At 45.0% G+C, this 17,265-nt stretch overlaps 1 protein-coding gene across 5 annotated transcripts in view; it reads right to left on the bottom strand.

The window, feature by feature from the left end:
• The window catches only part of LOC134540010 (bromodomain adjacent to zinc finger domain protein 2B-like), a 261,508-nt gene that overhangs the window by 23,961 nt on the left and 220,282 nt on the right, over positions 1–17,265 (bottom strand). For all 5 annotated transcript variants that reach the window (XM_063382430.1, XM_063382433.1, XM_063382431.1 and 2 more), the window contains 9 exons: positions 16,669–16,926; positions 15,112–15,421; positions 13,015–13,216; positions 11,386–12,545; positions 10,158–10,360; positions 8,535–8,671; positions 6,605–6,808; positions 5,766–5,944; positions 3,143–3,359 (listed from right to left, as the gene is read on the bottom strand). In XM_063382430.1, coding sequence (XP_063238500.1) covers positions 3,143–3,359; positions 5,766–5,944; positions 6,605–6,808; positions 8,535–8,671; positions 10,158–10,360; positions 11,386–12,545; positions 13,015–13,216; positions 15,112–15,421; positions 16,669–16,926 — 2,870 coding nt within the window. The remainder of the gene's footprint in view (positions 1–3,142; positions 3,360–5,765; positions 5,945–6,604; positions 6,809–8,534; positions 8,672–10,157; positions 10,361–11,385; positions 12,546–13,014; positions 13,217–15,111; positions 15,422–16,668; positions 16,927–17,265) is intronic.

The following is a 17,265-nucleotide window of genomic DNA, read 5'->3' as shown; positions in this document are numbered from 1 at the left end:
AATAATTTCTCGAAAAAAAACGAGAATTTTTTTTTGGTACCGGTAACAACTCAATTTGGTATGGAAACTAAATTTGATATTGATAGTTGTATTTTTATATGTTGAACATTACACACACACTGCCATTATTTTAGTTTAAATGTTTTAAAAATACCAAACGCGTCTGCCTGTTTAAACGAAAAATGATTTGGCGGAACACAAAGCAAACATGATGCAATCATCAAGAGATATTAGACTAGCCGATAGTCAACCATCCAAAACCTTTATCAATAACCGAAACTGTGAATAAACAATGTCTTATGAAATTCCAATTTATCCTGAAAGAAAAACTGCCGTATTTAATTTTTAAATTACGTAAGCGTAATACATAATAAAATACGTTCGAACCTAACCTACAAAATTGGTTTTGTTTACATACACATTATTACGGTAAAGTTATTAAAAGCATTACCTTTAATTTAGTCATAATATTTTATTCGGTAATGTTTAATAGCATACTGAAATGTTGAATATTACGGCAAAATACAAAATTTACTTTTTAACGAACAAAAGGGAATGGTGGTCATGCTGCCAGACCGAGTCTGCTTCGCTGTTCCGTTTCTTATTTAAATTCCAATAGAAGACTGCGCAAGTCATGTGATTATTAAATGGACTGGAATGTAAAGGAATGGATTGAAAACGCAGAACAATTCACGCCCTTGTATTACGTAAAATTACGTGAATGTGTGTGTGTTCAAACCCGTTGAAAAGGCAGAATAAATAGTATGTTTATCCCATTTCCTTTTCCACCTTTGTTTCACTCAATCGTAAGACGTCACGAGTAATGAATCCCGCCAAAGCCTCCCTAGTATAAATTTCTTTGTTTTCATTACAGTACCAGTGTTTCCCGTTTACGCGAGCTACTCTGCGGGTATGATAAATAATGTGACGCTTGTAAAATGTTATTAGGAATATGAGAATAATTTCCTAATACTGCTTTATCTCTTTCTTAACTGCGGCGTAACCAAGTGGAAAAAAAAAGTGTTGCGGGAATATAACAGTTTAACAGAAGTAAACTTTGTTGTCAAATTAAACTTTGATTTTACGGTAAAATGGAAGATGTGGACATATCAGTGTGGCAGTATTACACAAAAAGTGGCGATAAGTCAACGGAACCACAATTAACATGTTAGCTACTAGACTTTTACCTAAGTAAGTGAATGTTTATTTATAATTTAGTGTAGGCTTACATAACGTGTGGTGCATGTCAGTTGTGCACAGGCAACTAAATTGACATTCTATATGATAAACAACAGTTTTATCTACAGAACAATATATTTTGAATGTGATATCTACAGTAAATCTTGATTATTTAAAAATTTCTCATTCTAGTCTCGTTTCTCGCGAGAAAAATATTTTCTTTCTCGAAAATTTCATGAGGCCTAAATTTCATTCTCGCACAACCCTAAAAAAAAAACCTGTAAATTCCTATAAATAACAACTTATTTTTAATTAGAACACCTGCCCCTCGAAGTAAATGCCTAATCAGTTCCAGAAAAAACGAAGCACTAATCCAAAACGTATTTTCATATGAGTTTATGTTAATTGAAATGCAATAAAAACCTAATAAAATCATATTCATTGGGGCAGGAATATTCAAGAAATCAAAAAATAATGCAATATCTTAGCCATTCTATAAAAAATGTAAATTTTTTATAACAGATTTCTAAGAGGAATATGAAAAAAAAATTCACATTTAAATTATAATACCTCATTATTCTTCTATTTTTGTTTCTAACGGCTGCCAACGCAAACTGTATTTTGTTCAGCAATGTTACAGGCACATTTACTTCAAGTTTCCTTACAAATCTAGAACCTTTATGTACATTTGTTTTCTTTAGTCCCTACATTTGTTTTGTCACAGACCAATTCAGCAAGTAAAATTGCTACTATGTGCATGATTCTAGATAAATCTTGATTATCGATTTATACCACAGTTGCAGATATCGTCTAAAATTCTTTTAATGTCCACGGCGTAAAAGTGCCAATGTTTCTGTTGAAGCCCATGATAGTCAAAGTTTGTTTATTTTCTTTCATTATGAACGCCTGATAAACAAACATAGACAGATTTTTTTTGTACTTGTGTTCAAATTCTGAATATTGTTCACATTTTTAAAAAAAAATACTATCAATATTTTTACACGATTGTTATTAGTTTTGAATTAAATGTGCTATAAATGGTGCGTTTTTGTGTGTTCACGAATTTGCAGAAGGCAATGACTGAAAATCATGTTATTTTTAAGATCAACATTCAGCAAACAATATGCGTTACGATTCCTTGAATGCAACAAGTTTTGTAACGCCGGTCAGGATGCATTCAAGCACGAATCATTCAAAGAAATTTGATAGAAAATGAAATATTTTGTGCTTAATAAAGCTTGCTAAAAATAGGAACTTTTGGTGCTATATTATTTGTACTAACCCTAACCTGAAAATGATGACATGAACGCAAACAAAATAATCAATGTATATTCCGAAATTTAATTGCAGCAGAAACCGACAACCCAAGCAAGCTTAAAAGAGAAAACTTTAATTGATCAACTAAGTTGTTACCAAAATTAAATAATAAAGGAAACAGGGGGAATATTTGTAAGTCACAAAATGAGTGGGGGGGAAAATCTTTCACCCCAAGGAGTTAAAGAGTACATCACAAAAATAGCTGTTTTAACGAGGGAGCGGATCTGAAGATTTTAAATCGTCGACAACTACTTGCGAGAATTTTAAAGCAATGAAATATCAGCATGTTCTTAACAATGTTGGAATTTCATAACCAAATTCAACTTTTTTTTTTTTTTTTTTTTTGACTGGTGCTGAATGGAACATTCAGATTTTGACAGCAGAATATCATAAAAAAAAATTTAAGAAAATGATAAATTTTTAAATGATTAGTTAAGACTGGTGCTACATCAATCTATGTTTTTAGCACGTCAAAATGTTCAGCTGTCAAAAAAGGCTCAACCTTGTCTCGAACAGGGTGTATGTACTCTGTAACTCCCGGGAGCGGGAACGCACAACAGTAAACGATATCGTACGAGTAACAAGGACCAGAGTAAGGAGTTAAAAAAAAAAAAAAAAACGGAAGCAAACTCAAGCGGATACCCACACTAGAACCTCTGCCGGATGCTGACGAAAGCGAACTCACTGCTTTCATGATGCTCTTGTCCCAGGCGACGGAAGCCTCGAGCATGCACAGGGCCATGGCGACCTGGGCGGAGGTGTGGGCGCGGGAGACGGCGTCGCGCCACACGGCCAGCCCCTTGGGCACGTCGTCGTTGGGCGCGCCCTCCCCGGACACGCCCGACAGGTTCACGTCGCCCGTGCTGCTGGGAACACGGCGCCCGGTTACCCCTGACACCTCACCCCGCTCGCGTGCGCCCGGCTCATCCCAGTCAATATGATACTTTGTTTAAAAATGCAATATTTTTTCACTTTAACGGTTTGTTCATATTTTTAATTTACCTTTAACGCACTAACTGCCACTATTTTAAACGGTATTAATTTAAATTCAATCTTTGTTAAAGCCGAGACGTAACTTTGTTCGCGACTATGATATTAAACGGGGTCGTTACCACAACGCCGAACGTACAGTAACGCTGAATATCATAACGCCGAATGCCAAATTGACCGCAACGCCGACAGCTAGAAGAGTGCTGCATACCACAACGCCGAAATACAGTAACGCCGAAAAATTTTGCTGCAGGGTGGGGGGGCACAGGAACAAAATGAAAAACAACTGAACGAATTTGTGTACCTAACCTTACCTAACCTAACCTAACCTTTGTGGCAGTCCTGCAATGACATTTTTCGGGGTTAGTGTAATTCGGCGTTGTGGTACACAGCAGTTTTCTAGCTGTCGGCGTTGTGGTCAATTCGGCATTTCGGCGTTATGGTGTTCGGCGTTATTGTACGTTCGGCGTTGTGGTATTTCGGCGTTGTGGTGCGTCCCCAATTAAATGTGTCTTACAATCAATGTCATCTTACATTTTTTTTTTAAATGACGTACTATTTGCTGGGCCACACTCGCGTGCGCCCAGTTCAACCCGTCTCAAGACGTAACTCTGTTTGCGACTATGAAATTAAATGTGTCTTACAATCAATGTCATCTTACATTTTTTTTTAAAGACGTACTATTTGCTGGGCCACACTCGCGTGCGCCCGGCTCAACCCGTCTCGAGACGTAACTCTGTTCGGGACTAAGAAATTAAATGCGTCTTACAATCAACGTCATCTTACAATTTTTTAAAAAATGACGTACTATTTGCTAGGCCACACTCACGTGCGCCGAACTTGACCCATTCTAAGACGTGATGTCCGTGTTACAATCAACGTCATCTTACAATTTTTTTTAAATGACGTACTATTTGCCGGGCCACACTCGCGTGCGCCCAGCTCAACCCGTCTCGAGACGTAACTCTGTTCGCGACTATGATATTAAATGCGTCTTACAATCAACGTCATCTTACATTTTTTTTAAATGACGTACTATTTGCTGGGCCACACTCGCGTGCGCCCGGCTCAACCGGTCTCGAGACGTAACTCGGTTCGCGACTATGAAATTAAATGTGTCTTACAATCAACGTCATCTTACATTTTTTTTTTTTTAAATGACGTACTATTTGCCGGGCCACACTCACGTGCGCACAGCTCATTCCAGTAAATATGATACTTTGTTTAAAAATGCAACATTTTTCACTTTCATGGTTCGTTCATATTTTTAATTTACCTTTAATGCACTAACTGCCACTATTTTGAAAGGTATTAATTTAAATTCAATCTTTGTTAAAGCCCAGATAACAGGGTAAAATTTTTTAGATCAGCCAGTTGTAAACACAAGAAATACTATTTAAACGTATTATGCATAACCCTAAAAAAAAATTATGGCCTAAAAACTGATGGAACTAAGATGGCATCTTTCAGTTCTCTCACTCACCAAATTCACTGTGACAGAAAAAAATATATATACTATGACATACATAATTCGTGTGTATTAAATTGTGAGACACGATAGGTGAGATTGAAAAATTGTGTTTGTTTATCATTCCTGCAGGTTAAAAGTTTTGTTGATGCAAAGCAAGAAGTTAAAATAAACGTACAAAAAGTATGTACCCGGAACCAAAAAAAAACAGAAGATTTCAATAGTCCGTTTCGGGTCGGGTGTTTCAGACCAACCAGGACCGAAACCGTAATCGAAAAAAATCAGGGGAACTGCACGTGCCTGGTGGAAATTACATTGATATGCATGAGTAGTGTATCGATTTTTAAAACATAAAGCAATTTTTTAAAAAAAGCTCGTTTTTGAAATAATTTTACATTGAATGCGATAGCAAGGGGCAGTGGTGTAGCCAGGATTTGAGTATGGGGGGGGGGGGGGGTGTGTTAAAAAGCATGCCCCCCCCACCCCCGTATTGAAAGGGAGGTGTGGGGGTCCTCCCCGGGGAAAATTGTTGGGATTTAAAGGTGTAAAATAGTGCTATTTTAGCAGTTTTCGGTACCTAAATTTAAATATTGTAATGGTAAAATTTTTTATTAATTTTAATATGAAATTTGTTTGAGTGATGAATAAGAAATTAATTAAAGATTTGGTGCTAAGGGGGGGAGGGGGTTAGAACCCCTAAACCCCCCACCCCCCTGGCTACGCCCCAGGCAAGGGGATCGGAGAAGAGAGCAGTCAAAGTGACGACTCCCGCGGCCGCCGGGGGAGAGGAGAGCGGGACGAGCGAACCCACCTGACTCCCAGGGGGGGCCTCAGGTACCGCCTCTCGATGGCCGCCTCCAAGGACAGCAGGCGCTCCTTCGCGACGGACACGGGGTCCAGGCGAGCGTCGTCGTCCCCGCAGCACGGCGTGCAGGACGGCCGGAACACTGCCCCCTCCTCCGCCGTGACTCGCCCCGGCACCTTCCAGCCCTGCCGAGCAACCAGAGGGGCGGCTGGACTCGGGACGCTCCCTAGCTCCCCTGCGCACCTGGTCGTGTGCCTGTGGCCAGTGAGGCGGGATGATGCAGCTCTCGACAGTCGAGCATGGGGGGAAACGTGAGATCCGAGCAACAACCTCAACATTGCATGACGAATAAACGAAAACGAACGTGCAATGCAACTCCTTTATGAGCGCTTCCAAGAATCTCCAACTAAATATTTCATGCCTAAAAACTCGTATGAGAACACGCACGTGTTTTGAGCGGGAATTCAAAATCATACGTTGAACTGAAAGATGCGTTATTCTGAAGCACGTTGTAAAAGTAATTTCACTGTAATAATAATCGTAAACACAAATAGACAAATTCTAATGAATATGGGAACCGGAAAAAAAAAAAAGGTGGGATGTTGCGATGTATGTCTAATGAGAGGAAGTGGAGAAATAAAGGTAGCCAACAGCCAAGATGGCCAGACGGAGCAGGTGTTTTTTTGTCTCGAGTTGGTTTTTCACCCTTTCAAAAAAAAATTTCAGTTGGGAAAAAGCAGATGCGGGCCCGGAGCTGCCCGCCGACCAGGCCCTCGGCGCGCGCCGTGAACGGACGCGTCTCACGAAGAGCCCCCGAGGGGGGGGGGGGGGGGGGGGATGCGAACCTTGACCTGCATGCTGGCGTTGGCGACCTTGTCCTCGAGCGCCTCGACCTGCTCCAGCGTCGCCAGGTCGACGCGCAGCGCCACGTCGGAGAACCAGCTGGCGCGGGAGTCCACCAGCGGGGCTCCCCCCGGCAGCTGCGACACCTTGCTGTCCATGGGCGTGATGGCGAGGTCGGTGGCCGCCTTGTCTCCCGCCAGGCACACCTGCGGCAACAAGAGAAAAAAATATTTCGTACCAACTCAGGCGAGAAAAAAATTGCTAGATTTGAAAGAAAAAAAAAAGTACTAAATTATAATTTGTTATGGTTTTTTTTAACATTTTAGCATGTTATTATGACATTGCAATTCTCTAACTTAAATATCACCACACACACACACACACATACATTCCATAGTTTTTTAAAAAATAATTACGCTTAATAATAAAACAAATGTGGAGTTACTATAATATTATTATATTAAAGAAAAAAAAGTACTAGATCTGTACTAGACCACTAAAAAAAAGTTATAAAAGTACTAGATCTAGTACGAAAGTACTAACTGTGGACACCCTGGCGTGGTCCCAACTGCTGCTTCGTCAATCGCGCCGACAACTCTCGGGGGAAAATATTACAAGTTTCTAAGCGATTATCAAAAATCTTCATTGACATCACTGCGGGATACAAATGTTGAAATTCCGATACTGTCATCCAACAAACTCATTAGTATAATGAGAGACAAAAAAACTAAAGTACTGATACTGATATCAAACAACCTCATTGATACCAGGGGGAAGAAGCAAAATATTATAAGTTTTAAAGTGATTAGAAAATCATCGATACCACTGCGGAAAAAAATATTTAAATTCTGATACTGATTCCAAACTCAATAATACAATGAGACAAAAAAACTAACGTTCTGATACTAATATTGAAAAACCTTATTGATACAGCTAGGGGCAAAATATTGAATTTCTGATACTGATTTCTAACAACATTATTGATACCACTAGGAGCAAAATAACGAAGTTCTGAATCTGTAGTTCAACAACTTCATTTTATAATGTTGGCACTCTTTATACTACATTCAATATTAAACTCATTCCAATTTTCAGCAGTGACAGAGCCGCTCAGATTCAGATTTTTTTAAAAATGGATTTGGGCATTCGTTCACACATGCATCACATCGAAGACCTTTATAAAGTAATGCTACAGTGTATTTTTTGTGCAAGGGACCAGCTTATCAAAACTGTTTTGAATATACAGTACACTCCCGATTATCCGCGAAATTAAGTGGCAGGGCCACCGCGGATAGTGAAAATCGCAGATAATCTTAAAAAGAGCCGAAAATGGGTAACAAAAAAGGAGGAAACATTAATTTCAACTTAAAAGTCTAAACATTTACCTATGTACAGTAAAAGTTACAATCAACAGTACAAAATTTTAAATGATGCTAAAATTTTAGTATTTTACTGAATAATTAACATACAATACATTTCAGTAATGTAAACATAAAAGTGCTCAACCATACGACTAGAAACAAAGTGCGACAGAGACAAAAACAGCAACGCATGCCAGCCTACTGCGTGAGTTCCGAGAATGCCTGTGTCGGTTTACTCTACACTGCACACAATACACTCATCAGTAGAGTTCAAATTTGTGGACTTGTAATAAAATACAGATTTACATATGTGCTGTATTTTTTCGTAGCATGCGCAGATAATAGGGAGTTTACTGTAATTGTATTTAACATTAAATTTTCCTTTGGCATTTGAGTTAAAAATAATTTAATTTACGTTCGATAATCCGACAAAAAACAATGCCGTGCTCCTGTACCTTAAGTAAAAAAAAATTTAGAATCTTAAGTGAACACCAATTGATGCTGGGTTGTTTAATGTTCACCGCGGCACGTGTGTTAGTTTGAACGACGAGACGAGGCGCGTGCCACTTACCTTGACCGCGCAGCTGTCCACGTGCTTGCTCACGACCCTCTTGAGCTCGCGCTCGCGCACGCCGCGCGAGTGCAGGTTCCCCGCGATCGTGCGCAGCTGGTCCTCGTCCGTGATCCTCCACCAGCCCCGCTGCAGCTCTGCCACCACGACAACAACAAGTCCTGAATCACAAGCACTGCATGCAGCATTGATGAAAATGAGACCACATTGATGTACCTAAGTGGTAGGCTTTTATCACTCTAAACAATGGTAGAACCTTCATTTTTACTTACCCGGGATTATTCACGAATTCCCGTTAAGGGGCCCGCCTACCCGGGCACACACACTGTGTGCAGAGCTTCAAGAAAAACAACGCGATTTCAAAACTACTCAAGATATCCGAGTGGGGTATGTTTACGAAAAGCATTTAAGAGTTTGCTGAGGCCCGAAAAGTACTTTTAATTTTGGATCATGTTTTTAAACTGTATTTCTATAAGAGTTAAAATGGCTAAAACACATGTTTTCAGAGTAATTTTTAGGTGTAAAACAAGTGGTACAGATTCTTGAAAGCACTTAAGGGACTTGCATTACACCTTTATCTTCATTTCCCCGTAATATAAAAATACGGTCACCGCACAAATTTCACAGTTATCAATTGACGACGAGAAGACTGCGCGCCAGTTCAGAGCTTTGAGCTTAGAGGCTATCCCGCGCTAGAAATACCATCGAGCGTCGCACTTATCATCCCGCCTCACTAACACACATACACCCCTGACGAGGCGGGCCCCTTAAGTAATCTATATTATTACTTGCGCCATCATTTTCCCTGTGATATTAATGCATTACTTTCCTGCTTTACGTGAAAGCATTTCCGCAGTTTAAGTTGCGACAGCTGACGTGCTATCGTAACACTGAGCCGTCTACCCCTTCCATCCTGAACATGGCGCCGGGGTAGATGGCAGGCGCCATGGGCAACCACGGCCGCGTCACCCATTGCCAGGGCGACGGCAACTGGCGTCCCTGGTTGCTAAGGCAGCCGGCTGCAACTCCCACACCCAGAAGCAACCCACTCCCCTCCAGGACGCTGCCCCCACGACACCTGCGCGTGGCACTATTCTGGCCCCCGGACCTCCATCCCCTCCCTTCTCCGAGTCCTCAGGAACGCCGAAGTAGATCCTCAACAAGCCAGCAAGAACGACGTCTGAACTAGTGCTGTGCCGATCTACAAATTTTGCCGATACACAGATCTACGATATGCCAATATTATTTTTAATATCGGCCGATCCCTGACCGATACAATATAAAATAATTTTAATATTTATGTATATTTATTTTTACATTTTTGGGAATGTTTCAATAGCTGAAATTTTAATTAATATAAAAATGATATACATACATACCTCCAACCTTCAATCAAAAGTACTTTTCGGCCCTCAGCGAACTCTTAAATGCTTTTTGTAAGCAGACCACACTCGGATAGTTCAAGTAGTTTTGAAATCGCGTTGTTTTACCTGAAGCTCTGCGCACCGCGTGTGTGTGCCCGGGTAGGCGGAGCCCTTAAGGGATTTTTCTGGACAGAAATGACTGCTGAGGACTTGCCAGAGTGTCTCGGGGACCGGGGCAGAGGGAGAGGCAGCTACTCACCGAGGGGCACGGGCCGGGCCTGGGCGGGCTCGGGCGGCGGGCCGCACCTCTTCATCTGCTCCAGCTGCACCATCTCCTCGGCGGTGAGCACCAGCGGGGCCGGGGACTCGCACTGGCTGCTCGCCGGGGAGGGCGACGACAGGCGCGAGGGCGGGGGGAACACCGGGATGCGCAGCTCCAGGCCGGGCGTCCCCTCCAGCAGCCTGCGTCACCGCGTTCGTTAGGGTCGTTACCACAACGCCGAAATACCATAATGCCGAATGTCATAATTGACCACAACGCCGACATCTAGAAAACTGCTGTGTACCACAACGCGGAAATAACAACTGAATGAATTTGTGTGTGTTTCTTAAATGTACCTTAACGCCGAAATACCAAAATCAAACATAACCTTACCTAACCTAACCTAACCTAACCTAGTCTAACCTAACCTAACCTTTGTGGCAGTCCTGCAATGACTATATTCGGCGTTAGTGTATTTCCGCATTGTGGTAATTCGGCGTTGTGGTACACAGCAGTTTTCTAGCTGTCTGTGATGTGGTCAATTAGGCAATTCGGCGTTGTGGTATTTCGGCGCTGTGGTGCGTCCCCCGTTCGTTACCATGCGTGGTTACCTTCACCAGGTGGAGGCCCGTCAGCGAATATATACCACCACAGAGTATCGTTACCTACTTCTCCAAATACTTGCATGACATTAATAGACAACCTGAAGAATCAGCTATCGTGACAACGTGAATAATAACATGAATTTGGCATTTTTAAATATAAAATGTAAATATGAACAGGAATGGCATTTTTACTTCGGGACAGGATTCTTTCGGGAAAGATATTGGATTTTCGGATACGGGATCGGGAGCAACTTCACTGAAATTATGTCACTTAAATTGGTACACAGAAAAGAAAAAAGAAAAATTAAAACGTCTCTGAAAAACATCTCATCCATCCCATAAATCGATGAAGAGTCCAAATGATTCCAAGTTCACAGAAAAATATTGATACATAAGGGCAAATAATAAGTAACACATAATGGGAAGAAAAACAAAACATTTTTCCCTAGATAGAACAAGTTGTTATAAAAACTAAAATTTTTACACAAATAATTTCCACATAATTTTCGTCTCGTCAATTAGGAAGCAGTGTCAAAAAAGGAGATGCAAGTTAGCAAAGGCTGCAGGAAAATAACATTTTTGTGATATTCTAGGATATTTAACACACAATGGTTACTCACCGAGCTGTGGACACGCTGGTCAGAGACGTAAGATCACAGGAATCGCGAGGTAAAATGCTGAACCAGTTCCTCTCCGTCTGAGAAACGTTCGCCATGCTCCCCAGCAGGAAGCCGCCGTTCAGCTCCTTGCCGTTGTTGAACATCGACGCACTGCACACGTGGCTCAGCGAGTTGAACTTGTCCCCGTTCGGGATGAGCACAGAGCCCAGCTCGACCGCGCCGGCCTTCTCCATGCACTCCCCCAACCGCTCGAACTGGAGGGGCTTGTGGACTAGAAACGCGGTCGGGACCTTGCCGTCCGCCTCCTCCGCGGACGCCTTGCCCGCGAACACGAGCGTCTTCTCCCGGCAGTCCGCCACGAACTTGTCCTCCATCCCGTGCGCGTTCAGCTCCGTGCCGAACAGGTCGCTCTTTATCTCCACCTTGACGGCACTCAGGCCGTCGTCCTTCGCCCGGCTGTCCGCGGCGTCGTTCGCGAACCTCGTGTCGTCGATCTTCTTGTCCAGCAGGAACGACAGCGAGTGGTCGGACGGCGTTCTCGTCGCGGTGCCGCAGCCCTCGTCCTTCACCGTCGCCGTCCGCTCGCCGGCCGCGCACTCCCCGTCGCCCCCCTCCCCCCCGGCGTCGTCCACCTCCATCTCCGCCTCCGGCTCAGTCTTCACCTCCACGCAGTCCTCGCTCGTCGCGGTCTCCCCGGGCGAGCGCTCGGCGGCCTCGTCGTCCCGCACCTTCTCCCTGGTGCGGGTCTTGCGGTGCTCGTTCCTGGTCTCGTCCCCGTCACTCTCGTCGCCCGCCGCCTCCGCGCCCTCGCACGACCGCCCCTCCTCGTAGTCGGCCCCCGGGGCCCGGCAGTCGTCGCCCCCGCGCTCCTCCGGGCCCGGCTGCCCCTCCGCCAGCCGGCTCTCGGGCGCGGGGGCCGGCGCGGCGGCCGACCGCTCCACCTCGAACACCTCCGGCTCGGCAGACTCCATGGCCTCCACGAAGACCCCGCCCGCGCACGGCAGCGACCAGTAACGCCGCCAGTAGCGGTCCTGGCCGAAGCAGACGGCGCGCAGCTGCTGGGAGGACGTGTTGAGCGCGTGCAGGGAGTTGTCGCACTGGCGGCTCAGGCGCTCGATCTTGCGGTGGAGCTCCTCCGCGCTCAGGTTCCGGTCTTCCTCCTGGGACACACGCACCGACACTTACCCTCGCCGGCAAGACACGGCGACCCACAGCAAAGACCAGCTGCAACGCAACTTTTGTTCGTGCGGAATAAACTAAGAGCACCAGAGGACAAAAACAAAAGTTAGTGTTTTTGAGGAAATAATGTTACTTTGAAAAAAAAAACTTACGTGAAGCCTAGGAGATGTATTGCGAAATTTGGATTTGTTTAATACAAAATAGTACACACACACTTTTAGTATGTAATAAATAACTTGTGATTATAATGAAAAATTATAAAAAGAAAGTGGCTTAACTGATGCATTTGCCAGGCAGAGCGTGAAAATTTTTCTAACTGATCCGTCCCCACGGCTGGAAATTCACATCTTCCAGCCGCAAGACACAAGTTTGCGTTTCGGTAAAAAAGAAAAATTCCCGTTATATTCAGGTAAATGCAGTATATTCGACAAGAAGGCCGGGCAGCCGTACCTCCTCCGGCTGCGTGCCGTCGCTCTCGTTGCCGCTTTCCGGGTCGTCGTCCTCCGCGTCGTCGTCGTCAGCGTCGTCGCCCTCGGGCTTCACCGCCTTGCCATCCAGCCCCAGGTCGCCCGGCTCCTCGCACGGGCTGCTGCCCGCCTTCAGCGGCTGCATGGTCGGCTGGCGCACCTTGCGGCTATGCAGCACGCGCAGCCTGCAACACTCCGCTCCGTCACCCTCCCGCTCGCAGAAAAAACACATGCGAGCCGAGAGTGATCTCCCGCAGATGCTAACCATGAGGAATCACACTCGTGCACGCAAAACAAACACATACGAGCCGAGAGTGATCTCCTGCAGACGCTAACCATGAGCAATCACACTCGTGCACGCAAAACAAACACATACGAGCCAAGAGTGATCTCCTGCAGACGCTAACCATGAGCAATCACACTCGTGCACGCAAAACAAACACATACGAGCCAAGAGTGATCTCCTGCAGACGCTAACCATGAGCAATCACACTCGTGCACGCAAAACATACACATACGAGCCGAGAGTGATCTCCCGTAGACGCTAACCATGAGCAATCACACTCGTGCACGCAAAACAAACACATACGAGCCAAGAGTGATCTCCTGCAGATGCTAACCCAGAGGAATTAAACTCATGCACACAAAAACAAAAACACATGTGAAGCTAAAGTGATAAAGTGTATACCAGATACTACACTCTACAAAAAAAAAATTCTGGTGGCTTATTTTTTAAACTACAGATGCCAGGGGTCTGTTTCAAAAATTTCAATCATGCTGAACAGGGTTTGTTGTGTATGAAATAAATAAAATAATTTAAAAAAATTGATGTTGGCTTTATTTTTATATGCAAATTCGATGAATGTCTTATTTGACGATATGGCGGCCATGCCGGAAAAAAAATTGCGACACCATAAACGTGTACTTTGCAGAGGGGATAATTCAGAAACTAATCTCTCACTGACTTCGATTTGATGCTTCACTGCAAATGTGAGTCATACGCAAAGACCACGAGCAAAGTCTGCTCTACTACGATCTATTTACTTAAACTCTGTAGCTTTCATAGTTTACGAGTTTAAAGCGGTGTGGAATCCTCAGTCGAAGTGACACCCAACCTGAGATTAAAGACATAAATATTCCTGTCGGAAATTCATGTCAAAATAAACACTCACTCCTATACAGTAACCAACTTATTCTACCATTAAGTAATTTTAAATTAAAGATGTTTGCAAGTCATTTAGTGTTTAAAAGGCAAAAATAAGTTTTAGGATTTATATTTATGTAAATTACTTTGAAACATGTTTACCTTCTTATTATATCAGCTACATGAGCAAGATTTATCATAATAAATGCTTTAATCCACGCTTTTAAAAAAGCTATAGGCTGCGTTAAATGGAACCTAAAAGCTTAAGTGGCTGGTCTCCCGTTTCTCCTAGTTTCCTTCATAAACTTTATTAAGTATATATTAGAACTAGACAGCACACCGGCTTTCCAAGCGGAAAAATTATTAAGCTTTCCGAAATGTTGGGCGGGAAGTTACTTTTTCCGAAATCCCATATCTAATGTGTGGCAATAATACGTGAGAAGGTGCAAACAAAGGCAGGTTTAGAGTTGAATGAGATCACGGAAAAAAACAAGAATTAAGACGGCGTGGTCACGCACGGTGAATAGCAAAAAAAAAAGAGGTCGCATGGGAAAATTACGGAGTTGCAGAAGACAACAAAGGAAACCCAAGGAGGAAGTTGGGAAGAGCAAATACTCTTAAAGGAGTGTGTGGGAGAGGAGAAGAAGAAGAACGGAACAGAGTGAAGGAGGAGGAGGAACGGTGGAGCGACAACAGGGAAAAAGAGAGGCATTTTTGCTTTGCGGACGCGGACGCATGCTGGAAGCAGTGGTTGGGATAATGATGTGAAAAAATTATTGTCAGCAGATTGGGTTCTAGCTTCCAAGAAATTGTGCGAACAATCAAAAAATGCGCAGTAAAAACCAGCAGTTTCAACGCGAAGGGAACGATGCCGGCGTGGGAACGATCGCGGGACTGTCAGGACGGGGCGGTGAGCACCGAGCACTGGGTACTGACTTCCTGAGCTTGGTGTCCATGAGCCAGCGGTCGCGCCTCAGCTGGCCCACCGTGTCGATGGAGGCGTCGATCTGCCGGATCACCGCCTTGTTCTGCAGCAGCTCGTTGCAGAGGAACGCCAGGATGGCGGCCTTGTGCGTGGGGTTCAGCGCCATGAACGGCCGCTCGTTCAGCCACTCCGACATGCGCCACGTCGGGTTGCCGCGCAGGTGCTCGAAGAACGCCGCGTTCTTGCCGCACGGCGCCGCCGTCTCCCCGAAGTTGTTGTGGTGGTCCGACTTCTTCTCCCGGTCGCGCTCAAAGTGCAGGCCTGAGGGTCCACGCACACGTTTTATTTTTTCAACAATAAGCAAGCAATCAAGTTTTTTTTTCCTACATTAATTACTTTCAACATCAGGATGTATTTATTTTAGGGAGACGAGATAAGTGCTTCTAGTGGAGTATATCCTCTATGTACAAAGCTCCGAGCGAGGTCTTCTTGCCATGCGTAGGACTACTACCAGATGTGAGTGGTCACCATAACATTATATGGTTGAGAAATAATGATAAATGTGTAATGCAAGTTTCCCCGAGCACTTCTGAGAATCTTTAACCGTGTGTTTCGAGCCTTGAAGCTGTTCTGAAAACATGTGATTTAACCTTTTTCAATATATTCCAAACATAAAGTAGCGGCTTGGCTTCTGGGTGTTAGCCGTGTCCTTGGCAAATAGTTCACCGACGTTTCAGGTCGACATTGCAGTCGCCGTCGTCAGGGAGCAGTTTACCTACTGAGTAAACAACTAACTGCTCCCCTGATGATGGCGACTGCAAGGTCGACCGAAACGTCGGTGAATTTATTGCCGAGGACACGGCTAACGCCCAGAAGCCAAGCTACTCCGGAGAACGGCCGTGAAAGCCTGCGAACATTATTCTAAATATACAGTTCAAAAAATAAATAAATGAAAACAACTCATCCACCCTGACACTCTTATAACTCGAGCAGTTTTCAAATAGCAAGGTTTTCTCCCTGAAGCTGTGCCCGGTTGAGGAACTAGCGGTTATGACTCGCTCTGAGCACTCCGGCAAGTGGCTTCGAGGCTCGCCCTGAGTCAAGCACGAGGTGTCAGCAATCTCAACACCGCCAGCAAAACAGCGACGCTGGTCGCCGAAGGCCGACCGCCCGCTGCGAGAGAAAAGGGGGACAATATCGGAACATCAACACGGACGCGGACAGAAGGATAAAAACGGCAGCCGTCGTCGAGAAGGGGCTTCCTTCTGGTCACCGGCGACCGGACGGCTGGAGTCGTGACATCGGAACCACGGAGCTCCATCGTCGAGAACCTGCCGCGAGCGCGACCCATCACAGCGTGGGTGAGGAACCTGCCGAGGTGTGGTAGCGAGGCTCCTCGATCATTGTCGGAATTAGGTTGACAGCTAACACTGTGATAGTACGTGGCAGTAAATCAAGTCTCTATATTGAATTGTCTTTCTTTCTTAGTCTTGAGCCTCCTGTCACCCTGTCTTGGAATAGTCAAGGATTGGGATCATGTTACAGTTGAATCATGACACAGCGGTTACCTGTGAGGGCTTTCACCTCGCCGGTGGCGTTGGCGTACAGGTAGATGCGCAGGATCTCCGACAGGTTGGCGTGCGTGATGTCGGCCTGCTTCAGGGACTGGCCCAGGATGGTGGTGTGGCGGGCGGGGTTGGGGATGCCCGGGTCCTCGATGGCGCACACCAGCAGGTGGGTCATCACCGACAGCAGCTCCTCCTCGGACTCCTCGTCGCTCAGCAGCGCCATCTGCAGGCTGTTGAGCGTCGGCAGGCTGTCCATGTCTGCGGCAGACACCACCCGCTCCCTGTTACCACAGTGGAGTGCTACTGATCCGAGCCGTCAGTCCCGCTCCCTGTTACCACAGTGGAGTGCTACTGATCCGAGCCGTCAGTCCCGCTCCCTGTTACCACAGTGGAGTGCTACTGATCCGAGCCGTCAGTCCCGCTCCCTGTTACCACAGTGGAGTGCTACTGATCCGAGCCGTCAGTCCCGCTCCCTGTTACCACAGTGGAGTGCTACTGATCCGAGCCGTCAGTCCCGCTCCCTGTTACCACAGTGCAGGCCTACTGATCCGAGCTGAGGCCAAGACCTGGTCAAGTTACCATACTTACTGATTAGTA

Source organism: Bacillus rossius, chromosome 16 (assembly GCF_032445375.1).
Source record: "Bacillus rossius redtenbacheri isolate Brsri chromosome 16, Brsri_v3, whole genome shotgun sequence".
In the NCBI taxonomy this organism is placed as follows: Eukaryota; Metazoa; Arthropoda; class Insecta; order Phasmatodea; family Bacillidae; genus Bacillus; species Bacillus rossius.
This window is presented reverse-complemented; position numbering and strand designations above follow the sequence as displayed.